The following is a 15,912-nucleotide window of genomic DNA, read 5'->3' as shown; positions in this document are numbered from 1 at the left end:
CTCACCAGACCGAAGTAGCTACCAGGCAGGGGCTCGCCGGGCCATATCCGGATTATAAGACCCCTCATGGCCTGTTCGGCCGCCTTGTGAAGCTCGACCAGTTGCTTCAACTGGTCTCTCAAGGGCATTGGGTGTTCGGTCCCAGTATACTGAGACCAGAACAACTTCTCCGTCGAGCTCCCCTCCTCGGCCCGGTAGAACTCCGCGGCATCTGACACACTGCAGGGTAGATCTGCGAACGCTCCTGGAGAGCTCCGAACTCGGGTAAGTAAAAAGAAAGTTTCCTTCACATGCTTGCTTTGCATAATGAATGCCTTACCCGCCACTATCTTCTTAACCGCCTCAATTTCCTGGAGGGCCTTTTGGGCTTCGGCCTTGGCATGTTGTGCGCTTTCGAGGGCCTTCGCAAGCTCGGACCATTGCGTCTTAGAGCCAAGCTCCAAGGACTCGTGTTTCTTGACGAGAGCCTACAGCTCTTGCTGCACCTCACCTACTCGGGCCTCTTGTTTCTCTCGCTCGATGCGCTCCTTGGCCGCTTTGTCTTTGGCCTCGGATAGCGCCTTCTGCAGGGCCACCACTTTGGTCGTGGCCCCTAGCAAAATTCATGACGATCCTATTATTCCAAAACCAAATTTTTCTTTATCAATATTCAGACGGGGTGTCACTTACCTTTGTTCTCTTCGAGCTGCCTCTTGGTAAGGCCGAGCTCTTCCTGGGACAACTCAAGGTCCCGCTTCAGTGCGGCGACCTCAGCAGTACGAGCGGCGGCGGCCAGCAGTGAAGCCTGCTTATTCACATAGACACATTTTGATTAGACTCCTGCGATTATTATTTGATCCTCTATTCGGCCTTTCTTCGCGACCGCCAAACAGAGCATCAGGGGCTACTGTCTATACTGTAACATTTTCTTACAATTTGGTTACTTACCTCAAAGCCAGTTAGGAGGCTGGCACAGGCTTCAGTCAGTCCGCTCTTAGCGGACTGAACCTTCTTGACTACCGCACTCATGATAGTGCGGTGCTCTTCATCAATGGAAGCGCCGCAAAGCACTTCCAACAAGTTGTCCGATGCCTCTGGATGGACAGAGGCCATCGGCACAGACGGCTTGCCCCCTTAGCGAGGGGTTGCCTGACAGAATCCGGAACCACTGGAGGTTCCGGCGCCGTATTCGGCTTGGGGCTAGACTTGCTGCCCCCGGCGTTAGGGCCCAGAGGAGTCTTGCCCCTCGTGCGCCCAGCGCCTGGAATGTCGCCTTGGGGCGCCTCCGGAACTGTCTCCCCTTGGTTCAGTTCCCTTTGAGACAACACCTCGGCATCGTCCGTAGGGCGGGGGAGGAGGCGGTCGGGAGTGAATCACTGTTCATATATGACGGGCCCAAAGAATCATCCGACGAAGACACGTCGATGTGGGCTCGGGATGGACTGCATAATCATGCGTGGCGTGATAAGAAACAGTACAATAAGACACACCAAGAATTATTATGGTATCCGAATACTCACGACTTCGCCAGGGGCTTGTCCCTGGGTAACCACTCCTCGTCGCTGAAAGCGGCCGTCGTGGAGCAGTCTGGGAGGAGGGTCCTTCCCTTCTTGGACCCTTCGGCCTCCCCTGATGGGGCAGCCTTCCTTTTCCTGTCCCCCCCCCCCTCCCGGCTGGGGGGGAGAACTTTCCTCTTCCCCCTCCTCGTTTTCGTGGGAGGAGTGTGCCTTGGTGTTTTCGGACGACGAGTCCGATATAACCTTTCGCCGGAGACCCTTCCTGGTCCCCGTGGCCTTCTTCTTGGCCTTCTTCTCCGGCACCTCATAAGGCGCCGGAACCAGCATCTCCGTTAGGAGAGCATCTGCTGGATCTTCGGGCAGGGGAGCCGGATAATCGATCTGCTCCGCTGTCGCTACCCAGTCCTGTTAAATGGCGTGGAGGCTTAGATCCCGCGTATGGTTATACTGGGGAAAAGAACATCTTATGAGATGTAAAAGACTTACCGGATTGGCAGGGCGCTTTGCGCTGAGTCCACGGTCCTCGGTAAGGGGAGGAGGTACCTCGGCGCCCTTGAACAGCACCTTCCAGACGTCCTTGTGCGTCGTGTCGAAGAGCTCTCGCAGCGTCTGGTGCTCGGCCGGGTCGAACTCCCACAAATTGAATGCTCGTCTTTGACACGGGAGGATCCGGCGGAAGAGCATGACTTGGACCACGTTGACGAGCTTGATTTTTTTGCTCATCATGTTTTTGATGCATGTCTGGAGTCCGGTCAGCTCCACCGAGGAACCCCAGGACAGACCCTTCTCTTTCCAGGAGGCGAGCCGCATGGGGATTCCGGATCGAAATTCGGGGGCTGCCACCCAGTTGGTGTCGCGCGGCTCGGTGATGTAGAACCACCCCGATTGCCACCCCTTTACGGTCTCCACATAGGAGCCTTCGAGCCAGGTGACGTTGGGCATCTTTCCCACCATGGCGCCTCCACACTCCGCTTGCTGGCCAACCACCACCTTCGGTTTCACGTTGAAGGTCTTCAGCCACAGGCCGAAGTGGGGCTTGATGCGGAGGAAGGCCTCGCACACGACGATAAACGCCGAGATGTTGAGGATGAAATTGGGAGCCAGATCGTGAAAGTCCAGCCCGTAGTAGAACATGAGCCCGCGGACAAACGGGTGGAGGGGAAATCCCAGTCCGCGGACGAAATGGGTAAGAAATACCACCCTCTCATGGGGTTCTGGAGTAGGGATGATCTGCCCCGCATCTGGCAGCCGGTGCGCGATATCCGCGGCCAGGTATCCGGCTCCCCGCAGCTTTGTGATGTCCTCCTCCGTAACGGAGGAGACCATCCACTTACCTCCCGCTCCGGACATGCCTGGAGTGGTTTGAGGAGAAAAACGCGAACTTGGGTGCTGAAGCTCGAGTGCGCGAGAATGGATGAGCAAGGAGGAAGAAGGCGTGGGTGAAAAAGGTGAATCATTGTCCCTTTATAAGGGCGGAAGAAACTATGCGCCTCCCCACCTACCTGGTAAACTCGCTTATTCCCCAAGCGCCGTAATTGATGGCGCGGTTGGGTTACCCACACCTGTATTAATGAGAATCCCGTGATAAGGGGACACGATCTCTGCTTCGACAAGACGTGCCAAGAAAATCGCCTCGCAATATGTGCAGTGGCTGGTTGTGAAAAACGGTTCGAATAATGACCGCGCCGTGGTGTGATGTCATGCTGCAGAATGTGTCAGTAGATCAGACTTGTGGAAATATTATTCTCTCTACGGTGGTATGTGGAATTTGTTTTGCAGAGCCGGACACTATCCTCGTATCTTCTATGGAGTATTCGGAGGAGGAACCCGCCTTGCAATGCCGAAGACAATCTGCACGCCGGACTCATCGTCATTGAAGCCTGGTTCAGGGGCTACTGAGGGAGTCCTGGATTAGGGGGTCCTCGGACAGCCGGACTATATCCTCTGGCCGGACTGTTGGACTATGAAGATACAAGATTGAAGACTTCGATCCGTGTCCGGATGGGACTCTCCTTGGCGTGGAAGGCAAGCTTGGCAATACGGATATGTAGATCTCCTCCCTTGTAACTGACTCTGTGTAACCCTAGCCCCCACCGTGTCTATATAAACCGGAAGGTTTAGTCCGTAGGACAACAAAAATCATACCATAGGCTAGCTTCTAGGGTTTAGCCTCTACGATCTCGTGGTAGATCAACTCTTGTAATACTCATATCATCAAGATCAATCAAGCAGGAAGTAGGGTACTACCTCCATCGAGAGGGCCCGAACCTGGGTAAACATCGTGTCCCCCGCCTCCTGTTACCATCCGCCTTAGACGCACAGTTCGGGACCCCCCACCCGAGATCCACCGGTTTTGACACCGACAGTGTCCTACTCAGGAAGGTGAGACGGTGGCGGCTCCCTGAAGATGGAATAAAGGTCTCCCCGCCTAGCCCCCGTTCCGGCGGTGCGTCTAGCATCGTTGGTGGGCGTGTGGAGGTGTGTCTCCGGCAGATCTATCTTTGGTGGATTTGCTCGGATCTCGTCGTTGTTCGTCTACGTTCGTATGTCTTCGGTTTGGATCCTTCCGATCTACGTTATTTTTCATCGGCGGCGGTTGCTGTTCTGGGGTGCTGGTCCTATGGGGCCTTAGCACGACGACTTCCTGACTGTCTACTACAACAAGTTGTGCCCGGTTCCGGTAATGGAGGGGCGATGACGGCGGCACGCCTTCGGCTCGCTTCGGTGCTTGTAGTCGTCGCTAGGTGGTCTACGAATCTGGATGTAATTTTTATTTCTGGTGTTCGTTGTACTGTCATGATTGAAGATGGATAGATTGGAAGTTTTTCCGCAAAAAAAATCTTCTTCTCTTTTTTTTTTAGAAAAGATCAAGCCTTCAGTTAAATTCCCAATGACGAAGTGTTACAGTCATCCCATCAGGGTTTCTCTTAGGGCTAAAGGTAAATCTCCAAAGGCTTTGTGATCTCCATGAATTCTGGCAAACACGGCCAATTCATGAGCCATTCTGTTGCTGGTTCTTCTAACTGCTTTGATGGTGACCTCCTTGAACTGTTTCATAAGGTCCCAAAAATCAGTGACAAGAGGGAGCAGTACTGATTGGAGGAGCAGTCCGTCTCCACACACACCGGCCCCCTGTAGCATTTACTTGGCTCCAAAAGGCCATGCAGAGCAGCTGTTAGCTCGGCTTCTTCTGAATCTTTGCACGCCGGCGTAAGTTGTCCCCCCGACACAGCAACCTGGCCCGAGCTGTTCCTGACAATAAAACCGGCAGTCGATTTCTCCGGTGTTCTGAATGAAGGATGCGTCAGTATTTAGTTTCAAGAAACCTGCCGGCGGTGGATCCCATTGGCCATCCCCTAAATGTATGATCTGTTGCAGGGGACTCAGCATGAGTGCTGTCCAAATCCCACCCGATTTGGCAACTGTATTGCCTTTTTTCATTAATTGTGAGTTTCTACGTAGTGATTTAAACGCTTTTATATTAGTTTATGGAGGGAGTATGAGAGATTTATTTTATGAGTATGCAATGCAAGAGATGGACACGGGGAGACACACGCCATGCAAATGCCCTGCAGATCTGACCGGACCTGGGCATATCCTGATATCGGATTGAGATCCAGTGACTTGCTGTGAGCAAGTCACCGGTGAACAGTACGGTGACTGGCTCCCCTCTCCACACTGTCCGATCAAGGATCAACGGACAGATCTGTGTGAACAGCGTGCCCCCGAGCTACAATAACTCGTCTACAGTAGGTCATCCACAGTACCCCGGTCTACAGTACCATCCACAGTGTTAGCGCTACAGTATTCAATCTGAACTGCCTCCCCTGCATCCAACGACTGCCCGCCCGCTAGTTACGACATGACTTGTTGTGGGCAAGTCACTGGATTCCTGATATCCATCAACGACATCGACAATGAGCGATACTCTATCCAGCTAAAAAGACCTTTCTCTCATGTTCAATCATTCCACTTTCTTATGTGAGTCCGAATGCTCCTTGTTTCTTGCTATCCATTCAAGTGCTTTGATTAATTGCTAATATGCCAAGACTTAAAATCTATAGAAGAGTTTTCCTCCAGAATTTCTTTGTCAGATATTAAAACCGGAAATCACTTAACAATGCAAGTGCTTCGCGGACAGATGAATTGCAAAAATATGAACACTGTTGACAAAAAGAATGCAGGGCTGCACCTTCTTATTAGACTTTCACCATCACATGCAGTTCCTAATGCTAATTGCGATGCCATCACTTCTTTCTGTAATTAGACTATTGCACTAATCCTCCCGTTTACAAACTAGAGAGTAAAATTTTCACAGAACTTGGACGATGTGTTTCTTGCAGAAAAAAAAAAAGTTTGGCAATGTGGAGCAAGCTCTGTACCATCCTCACTCAATTGTTTCCGGGCTTCTGGCTTTAGCCGACCGCCAATACAAAATCAACGTGTTGGAGCATGAAAATTATATAACATATTGGATAATTTAATATTTTACTCGCAAAAAAGGATAATTTAAAATTTTAATTCGTAGCAACGCACACGTATTATAGTGGATGATGGACAAAGAAGAAGAGTGAATTTATTTTTCGGTAAAAAAGAATCGACTATGTCGTTTAAAATACTAGCATCGGATGTGAATTATGTTGCACACAATTGATGTTTTGCCGTTACACCGCACGGGCATTTAGCTAGCCGAACGTAAAAAAAAACCACTCGTAGTTCGTGACGGGTGTTTCTAGGCGTCGCGTTTTCGCATGGTGCACAACCATCATAAATCCACTAATCACGGATACTTGTGGATCACCTTCGTTTCCAAATTCCATCTACCACTATCATTCTCTTCCTACAGAAAAAAGAAAATAAAATTGAGTAGAAAATTTGAGCTCCACTACTTGCTGCCGCGACGCTCTCCCCTCTTCCCCACTCCGCCGATCAGAACTCAGAGCCACCACTTGCTTTTCTTCCCCGCTCCAAATCCCCAATTTTCTTCGATATAATCTAACGTATCCGTCCATCAATCTCACCTCCGATCCGTCGCCATCAACCTATTCATCCACGGATAAGCACCTCTGATTTGGAAGCTCCAACGGGGAGCATCGCCGGCGATGCTTTGCTCCGGCCGCATGCTAGCCTGCAGCGGCCTGAGCCCCGGGAGGCTCCGGCCGCCGCGCGCCTACGCTGACCGGCTGCGTCCCCCGCTCCCCGCCCGCAGGTGGCGGGTCGCCGCCTCCGCCGCGGCTCCCGGCGGTTCCCCAGACCTGCCGTCGTCGTCGTCGACACCCCCGCCGTTTGGCGCCGGGGACGACCAGGCCGCGGCCGCGGCCGCTGCCGCCTCCTCCTCCTCAGGGTACTGATTAATTGATCTATTTTCTGAGCAGTTGGTAGCTTTGGGTGCTGGTTGTGCCCGTGAATCGTGAAGCGTCGCTACGATTATGCCAATCAGATTCAGGAGTAAAAAAATTACTGTAGTAGCTATATATAGGAACATGCTTGGGCAGCATATAGCCTTATCTGCCAATCTAGCATATGGGATAACCATGATTCTGTTCTTGAACTTCTGGGGACTGGATATTTAGGTGGTACAGTAATGATTCGGGCAACTCAAGTTGAGCATTGCTTGTTCTGGCTTGCAGGTTTTGCATCATTGAAGGGCCTGAGACAGTTCAAGATTTTGATAAGCTAGATTTGCAGGAGATTCTTGATAATATCAGGAGCCGCCGGAACAAGATATTCTTGCATATGGAGGAGGTGTGTTGGTTTTGTGTTATTTTTGTCAATCAATATTTACTGCTTGCTTGTGAGCTTGCATATACAATTTGCTTGTCAGAAAGTTGAAGTACTGGAGGACAGGATATAGTTTTAGGACTTGTAAATTGGTAACGATGTTAGCTAAAATGGCAATCCCCATGCTAGTACTTGATTTTTTAATTCAATAATGAGCTAGAACTTGTGAGGCCGAACTACGTTATCCAAGGATGGTGCAAACCGTGCAGGTACAACAAACTTGGAACTAGCTTGGAACATCCATGGATCCTTTAGGATTAGTTTTGGCCCTTCTAGTGTATCTTCTTTCTGTTTATGATTCAGCTTGGCATCTTTTAATTATGCCTTCGAGTGAGTTCTGCTGTGCAATAATGTCAAAACCACTATCATATACATTCTGGCATCATATTTTCCTCTCTTTTTTCACACAGATTCGCAGATTGAGAATACAACAAAGAATAAAAAATGCTGAACTTGGAATCTCAAATGAAGAGCCTGAAGGAGAACTCCCAGATTTTCCATCATTCATCCCGTTTTTGCCTCCCCTGGTTAGTAGGCCCTCACCAGACCCAAAGCTATTATGCAACAGCATTTTAATACTTTACACGCCATGACATAATAACGTATTGAACTTGAATCTCGAAAGCAGTTAGTTACCATTACTTTCTTGTAAACAGAGTGCAGCTAATCTGAAGGTCTACTATGCTACATGTTTCTCTCTCATTGCTGCAATAATGGTCTTTGGTGGATTTCTTGCACCAATTGTAAGTTACATTCTTGATTTTGGATTGGCAATTGTTGCTACTCTAACTGATTTCATCATGAAACAACATGGTGGATGTGTAACAACTTGATTTGCTTCCCTGCAGCTGGAACTTAAACTTGGTATAGGAGGCACATCTTATGCAGATTTCATCCGAAATGTTCATTTGCCTATGCAACTGAGGTGATCTAGTCTAATTTATGAAGCATCTTTTATCTATGGAATTTGAATGATTATTTACTGCCCTTACATTCATTTGTCTATCTGATATTGTAGCCAGGTAGATCCTATTGTGGCATCCTTCTCAGGTGGAGCAGTCGGAGTTATCTCCGCCCTAATGGTTGTTGAGATAAACAATGTCAAGCAACAGGAGCATAAACGGTGCAAATATTGTTTAGGAACTGGTACCCCCTCCCCCTCTCATAGAACTCTTATCATATATGCACAGAATGGGGAAGATTCCACATAATACTTAATGTTGACGGTGATAATTTAGTGCAAAATTATATTACACCGTCTAAACCCAGTTTCAAACCCGAGACGGGTAAACTTACTTCATTGGCTGCTTAGTCTAAGATCAAACAGCGAACAAATCTCAGATGGATTGATAGAGATAGTAGCTATAGTAGCATATACATGATAGCTTATTGTGCATCCCCTATACTTGGGTGGCTATTTGGTAGCTGTAAGTTTAAACTCACTGAGGAGATTCCATGATGTTGCTGTAGGGTATCTGGCTTGTGCCCGCTGTTCAAGCACGGGAGCTGTTGTGCTTACTGAGCCTGTTTCGACATTCAGTGATGGTGATCAACCTTTATCAGCACCAAAAACCGAGAGATGTCCAAACTGCTCTGGTGCAGGAAAGGTAAAGCAGTCCTTTGCATGCTGAACTGAACACTCGACCCTGTTTCTGAATCAACACACACTCAATCCTAATCAATATTGGCTCTTATCAGTATGTTACATGCTACCCTGCATGCTATCTGGAATTGAGACTCAAATGAAACATGACATGTGACAATATGCTTGCAGGTGATGTGCCCCACATGCCTCTGTACAGGGATGGCAATGGCAAGTGAGCATGATCCTCGAATCGACCCCTTCGATTAAAGGCATATATCAGTTCAGGAATTCTTGTATCGCTATGTAAGTTGTTGTTTGTAGATAATAGTATGGACCGGCATGTCAGGGATTCAAGGCCTATAATCATGAATAGGGACTATTTGTATACTAGTGAATCTGAGTAGACCACTACAGGAATCTGTAACATTATACCATACCCATCGTGTGCACTGATCAGTCGCTTGAACCGAACGATGCAGGAGTGTATGTTTGCCAAAGCAAATAAATCGTGTCACGTTTGTACCAAACAATTCAATCTCATTAATGAATGTTACGCGCCTTTTGAGTCCTAATGTGTGTTGTAAACGAAATTTCAATGGCACTGGTGTAAGGCACCATTCTTTGAAGACTACTGTGAAATGTCTAACTTCTACATAGAAGCATATGACTATTTGTGTGATGTGTAATACTTCCCCGTTCACATGCTAATTGCCTGAGCTAATATGTCAATAAGTTGGAGTTCATAAACCACTTTGAAAAATAAGATATACTTCTTTCGTCCTAAAATAAGTGTTGCTGATTTAATACAAAGTTACTATTCCCTCCTTCCCACAATATAAGACATTTACGCCTTATATTATGGGACAGAGGTAGTACAACTTTGGGACGGAAGTAATATGTTTTTTTTGGCAAACACGGAAGTAAAATGTTTGATTTGCGACATACTAACTGCATTAGTCTTTTTTTTAGGGAATACTAACTGCATTAGTCAGAGTAATATGAAGTTTTGAACTTTCTTATCCCAGCAGTTTAAAGGAATAGCTGGGCCCTAGGCAGCCCAGACCATGGCCCGGGGAGTGGAAAAAGTACTAGCCCATGGGTATGAGATTTGGCCCGAGGCGCAACCCAGACAGCCAGCCCAAGAACAAAACTGACTTGAGAGGAGCTTGAACTAGGGGACTGACTAGGCCATCTCAGGACAACTCCAACTGGCCGACCCAAACGGACACACAATGTGTTCGTTTTTGTCTGTTGGAATCGGCCAAGCGGACACCAGGGCCGTCTTGTTTGATGGCCCGTAGGTGCGTCCAACACGGCGGACGTGCATTTCAGATTTACACAATATTTTAAAATTAAAAATATTTCACTTCGTCACCAAAAGTCTCGGCTTACATTAATTAAACTAAAAAGTCATAATAAAATCTTACGTCTAGTTGTGGTCGTCGTGGTTGTCGCTGTCGTCCTCACTGGTGAGGTCGACGAAGGCCAGATGATCTCATGGAAACAACCATGGAACTACCGCCGGCTGTGGCGTTGGCGCGTGCAGTGGTGCAGCGGGGCGTCTCCTGCTGCTGCTGAGTGACCACATGTTCGCACCCACCCACACGGACGGGCCCGACACCCACTTCGGCGTGCAGGGCACCATGGCCGTCCACGACCACGATTGCCCCACTAATGATGCCCACCCATCGTGGCCCTCCGGCTGCCGCTGCTCGAGCACGACGACATCGCCTGCGGTCGATGCAGCCAGTTGCTTCGCCAGGCCCTCCCATTTATGTGAGCTCGTTGAGCTTGGACTCCCCGAGGGACTTCTTGTAGGCCGTCGATCTCCTCGACTGGTGGCAGGGGGCTGGGAGCACGCACGAGGGTGAGCGGGAGCATGCGCACAAGCGGTAAAGTGCGAGCGATGCCGCACATCGTGCTCGTCGCAGAACCAAGTGTCCCAGAACGATGAGTTAATGGCGAACATCGCGTCACGGTGGAGGTCCTCATGGAGCTGAGCTCAGCGGCGGTGTATGTCGGCATAGCGTGCGCGGCCGGAGGCCATAACGACAAGCACTGGGGCCCTCTCTGGTTAAGGTGTCAACCGTTCGGCGGGTGGGCGTCAGGCCACGACACCAGGATGGCCTCCTGCCAATACTGCTTGCACTGCTCCATGCCGACGTACACAGTCGTTGGGATGCATGCAACGTTAGGGCCAAGCTTTCCGCACAGCCTCGAGGAGGAGCCAACCTTGTGGTCGTGCTTCCCGGCCTTCCCGGGGATCCACTTCCATGATATTTTGCCGGTGGGCTGTAGCTAGGGGTAGAGGGAGGAAGAAGATGATGACTGGACCCCCCCCACACACACGTAAGCCATCAAAAAGGACCCATGAAGGAGGTTGGCTTGACGTGTGGGCCCTCGGCAGGCACAGGATTTAAGAGGACTAGCGGGTGGTGGTTGGGTGGCCGGCACGCAGGCCCAAACCAAACACCAAGAGGACACGGGCGCGACTGTCTCATGTCAGTGTGGATGCAAATCAGGCCCAAATTTGGGGTGGATTTGCATCCGGACAGACATGTGACGGACAGAAATTGTGTTTCCGTCCGCGCCTTGTTGGGCCGTGCTTTTTTCCCTCACGAACCCAAATAGACACAACCGGACAAAATGGGTCGGTCGGTTGGAGTTTCCCTCACTGACTAGCTAGCGGGTACCCTCCATGCAGATGTCTCCTAGCGGGCAGCGCTGGGCGCACTCAGTCGCTGCGACCACATGCGCATGCCGTGTGCATCCTACATGAACACTTTTTTTCTACAATGCTTTCGTTTTGTTTAGCTTTTCAACTTTTACTTGGCTTTCCCTAGGTTTTGGTGTTTTTTTGCGAGCATCATTGTGCTTCTCTAAATAATGCGAAATGCACGGCGTGTGCTTCGAGAGAAGCACAAGAAGCACAACTATGCTTCTCGTGAAAGCGCAAATTTGGTTTCGCGAGAAGCATATCATAGGCTTTGATGAGAAGCACAGGATGTGCTTCCACGGGAAGCACAACCTCTGCTTCCCCGAAAAAAAAGAAAAGGCATAGTAGTGCTTCCATGAGAAGCACAACCTTGTTTCCATGAGAAGCACAACTTCGGATTTTCTGAGGGAAAGCATAGCATGTGTGACGGAGCTAATTCAGACAGATTTCCAGGCAGGGGATCCTAAGCTAGATGTCTTGGAACAATGGTAACAATGACATGGGATTTACCGAGGTTCAGTCTCTCCGGGGAGATAAAGCCCTACATTCTACTTGTGCTTTTTTGTGTTGGAGTGTGTGTAGAGTATAGGTAAAACTACCAAGAGATTGTATGATGTATCTATGAGCATGACCTCTAGGTTTATATAAGATACCGGGGTCCTAGGGTACAAGATCCTAGTCGGGTACATACAAGAGGTAGATTCCTCCATGAATCCAGCATGTCATGTACGCCAAGTCTTATGGATCTCTACTCCTAAGGGACGAGTTGGTAGTCTCCGTCGGTTTATTTTCGCCCCACTACTTTCGTCCGGGTTTTCTTCGTCCCCTCCCCCACCCCACCCCACCCCACGCACGAACCACTCCTCTCCCTCTCCTCGCGCGAGCGGGTCCTCTCTCCGGTACCCTCGCATGCGCTAGGGTTCCTGCGCCGCCGCGAGCTCGTCGACCAGCCCAACGTCCTGCTGCTCCGCGCCTCGCTTCCCTCGTCGCTCGCCTTCAGACTCCTCGCTAGCCTCAGGCGATCCATCGCTTGTCTGCAAGCCAAGCCGCCGCCTCTCCGCCGAGAAAGAGGGCTCCCGATCTCCGCCGTGGTCGACCAACAGCCCATCGCGCCTGCTCCATCGCCTCGTCACGCATGTCATCTGCTCCGCCACCTCGCCGCCTGCTCTGTCGCCTCGCCGCCTGCTCCGTCGCCTTGCCACGCGCCGACCGCCTTCTCCCCCTCGTCTCGCCGCTTCTCTCCGTCCGCACTAGGAGATCAAGAGGGAAGGGATCCCCTTTTCTGCAAAGCCCGTGCCTTGCCGGCTTCGGCAGCGGCGCTCGATGACCCGCTCCTCGTCCTCGAGCACCTCCTCCAAACCTCGAGCTCCGGCGGCGGCGGCGTGGGAAAGACGACCAGGGCATGGGGAAGACGAAGACTTCCTCCACACACATGCCGCTGCCCTTTGATTGTCTTGCTCCTTGAGTTGGCGGGCTGATGATGGAGGATCTGCACTCTGTGCTCCACTGGCGCCACCGCTGCCGCTTCTGCTTCTGCTCCCCGCTCGCCCACGGCGCAGGTATGTTGATGTCTACTATGCAACCTTCTTGTAGACGTTGTTGGGCCTCCAAGTGCAGAGGTTTGTAGGACAGTAGCAAATGTCCCTCAAGTGGATGACCTAAGGTTTATCAATCTGTGGGAGGTGTAGGATGAAGATGGTCTCTCTCAAACAACCCTGCAACCAAATAACAAGGAGTCTCTTGTGTCCCCAACACACCCAATACAATGATAAATTGTATAGGTGCACTAGTTCGGCGAAGAGATGGTGATACAAGTGCAATATGGATGGTAGATATAGGTATTTGTAATCTGAAAATATAAAAACAGCAAGGTAACTAATGATAAAAGTGAACGTAGACGGTATTGCAATGCTAGGAAACAAGGCCTAGGGTTCATACTTTCACTAGTGCAAGTTCTCTCAACAATAATAACATAATTGGATCATATAACTATCCCTCAACATGCAATAAAGAGTCACTCCAAAATCACTAATAGCGGAGAACAAACGAAGAGATTATTGTAGGGTACGAAACCACCTCAAAGTTATTCTTTCTGATCGATCTATTCAAGAGTCCGTAGTAAAATAACACGAAGCTATTCTTTCCGTTCGATCTATCATAGAGTTCATACCAGAATAACACCTTAAGACACAAATCAACCAAAACCCTAATGTCACCTAGATACTCCAATGTCACCTCAAGTATCCGTGGGTATGATTATACGATATGCATCAAACAATCTCAGATTCATCTATTCAACCAACACAAAGAACTTCAAAGAGTGCCCCAAAATTTCTACCGGAGAGTCAATACGAAAACATGTGCCAACCCCTATGCATAAGTTCACGAGGTCACTGAACCCGCAAGTTGATCACCAAAACATACATCAAGTGAATCAATAGAATACCCCATTGTCACCACGGGTATCCCACGCAAAACATACATCAAGTGTTCTCAAATCCTTAAAGACTCAATCTGATAAGATAACTTCAAAGGGAAAACTCAATCCATTACAAGAGAGTAGAGGGGGAGAAACATCATAAGATTCAACTATAATAGCAAATCTCGCGATACATCAAGATCGTGCCGAATCAAGAACACGAGAGAGAGAGAGAGAGAGAGAGAGAGAGAGAGAGATCAAACACATAGCTACTGGTACATACCCTCAGCCCCGAGGGTGAACTACTCCCTCCTCGTCATGGAGAGCGCCGGGATGATGAAGATGGCCACCGGTGAGGGATCCCCCCTCCGGCAGGGTGCCGGAACAGGGTCCCGATTGGTTTTTGGTGGCTACAGAGGCTTGCGGCGGCGGAACTCCCGATCTATTCTGTTCCCCGAAGGTTTTAGGGTATATGGGAATATATAGGCGAAAGAAGTCGGTAAGGGGAGCCAAGAGGGGCCCACGAGGGTGGAGGGCGCGCCCCCCTGCCTTGTGCTCTCCTCATTGATCCCTTGACATGCACTCCAAGTCTCCCGTATTGCTTTCTTTCCAAAAATAACTTTTCCGAAGGTTTCATTCCGTTTGGACTCCGTTTGATATTCCTTTTCTGTAAAACTCAAAAACAAGGAAAAAAAACAGAAACTGGCACTGGGCTCTAGGTTAATAGGTTAGTCCCAAAAATCATATAAAATAGCATATAAATGCATATAAAACATCCTATATGGATAATATAATAGCATGAATGCTTCATAAATTATAGATACGTTGGAGACGTATCAGCATCCCCAAGCTTAATTCCTGCTCGTCCTCGAGTAGGTAAATGATAAAACAAATAATTTATGAAGTGTGAATGCTAGCAGGTGCACAAGTTTGATCAATGATAATTTCAATCACCTTTTCTAGCATCATTATATGTCATAACAGTAGCTCAACTCATAAAACTTTTCATGATCAAGTAACAAACTATTCACATGTTAAAGTATAGATCATAAACTTTCTTGAAAACTAACAAACCGTGTTATTAGTCATCAAACAATTACAATTCATCTTATTTTCAGGAAGAGTCTATGTCAGAGCTTTGATTCAGCAAACTTCACATACTCAACTATCATTTAGTCTTCCATGATTGCTACCACTCAAAGCATATTTTTAGAACAAATAGTATTCATCGAACACAGAGAAAGATAGGGGCTTAATGTTTTGCCTTCCAACCTTTTACCTCAAGGGTAATGTCAACAATAATAATTCATGCTCAAATATATTTGAATGGCCATATATGCTTAGATCTTTCCATCACATGATGCTTGCCAACTAAAGAGTAGGTTGGAATGAGAAGGAATACTACTGACTCTTGCATAAAATTAAAAGATAGGCCCTTCGCAGAGGGAAGCAGGGATTTGTAGAGGTGCCAGAGCTCGAAGCAAAAACAGAGATGAAAATAATTTTGAGAGGTATGCTTTCATTGTCAACATAACGACCAAGAGTTCCCAATATCTTCCATACTAGATACATTATAGGCGGTTCCCACGCAGAAAAGTAAAGTTTTTACTCCCCCTCCACCAACATTCACACTCAACGGCTTGTCCGAAACAACGGGTGCCGTCCAACTATCAACATTCCTAGGGGAGTTTGTTTAAATTATTTGCGAATTTGTTTTTGATCTTTTGATCATAGGACTGGGCATCCCAGTTACCAGCCATTTTCTCGTGAATGATGAGCGGAGTCCACTCATCGTGAGAATAACCCACCTAGCATGGAAGATACTACTAGCCCCTAGTCGCCACATGAGCGATTCGGGCATACAAAACAGATTATTATTTGAAGGTTTAGAGTTTGGCACATGCAAATTTACTTG

At 48.6% G+C, this 15,912-nt stretch overlaps 1 protein-coding gene across 1 annotated transcript; it reads left to right on the top strand.

Moving 5' to 3' along the window:
* Positions 1–6,290: 6,290 nt before the first annotated feature.
* On the top strand, positions 6,291–9,434 carry LOC109744773 (protein ORANGE, chloroplastic). The gene is made up of 8 exons (XM_020303919.4): positions 6,291–6,840; positions 7,127–7,241; positions 7,688–7,804; positions 7,934–8,020; positions 8,126–8,202; positions 8,296–8,423; positions 8,748–8,884; positions 9,052–9,434. Exons 1-8 carry the CDS (start codon positions 6,599–6,601, stop codon positions 9,127–9,129), a joined length of 981 nt encoding a protein of 326 aa, XP_020159508.1. The 5' UTR covers positions 6,291–6,598; the 3' UTR covers positions 9,130–9,434.
* The last annotated feature ends 6,478 nt before the right edge of the window (positions 9,435–15,912 follow it).

This window comes from Aegilops tauschii, chromosome 6 (genome assembly GCF_002575655.3).
Source record: "Aegilops tauschii subsp. strangulata cultivar AL8/78 chromosome 6, Aet v6.0, whole genome shotgun sequence".
In the NCBI taxonomy this organism is placed as follows: domain Eukaryota; kingdom Viridiplantae; phylum Streptophyta; class Magnoliopsida; order Poales; family Poaceae; genus Aegilops; species Aegilops tauschii.
The sequence above is the reverse complement of the archived record's forward strand: the minus strand, read 5'-3'. Positions and strand labels throughout refer to the sequence as shown.

What these genes read in the sequence shown, in the direction of transcription:
- LOC109744773 (XM_020303919.4), top strand. Translation starts at nt 6,599, where the DNA reads ATGCTTTGCTCCGGCCGCATGCTAGCCTGCAGCGGCCTGAGCCCCGGG. An exon ending in GCCGCCTCCTCCTCCTCAGG is followed by an intron (nt 6,841 to 7,126) that starts GTACTGATTAAT and finishes TCTGGCTTGCAG; the next exon opens with GTTTTGCATCATTGAAGGGC. An exon ending in TCCCGTTTTTGCCTCCCCTG is followed by an intron (nt 7,805 to 7,933) that starts GTTAGTAGGCCC and finishes TCTTGTAAACAG; the next exon opens with AGTGCAGCTAATCTGAAGGT.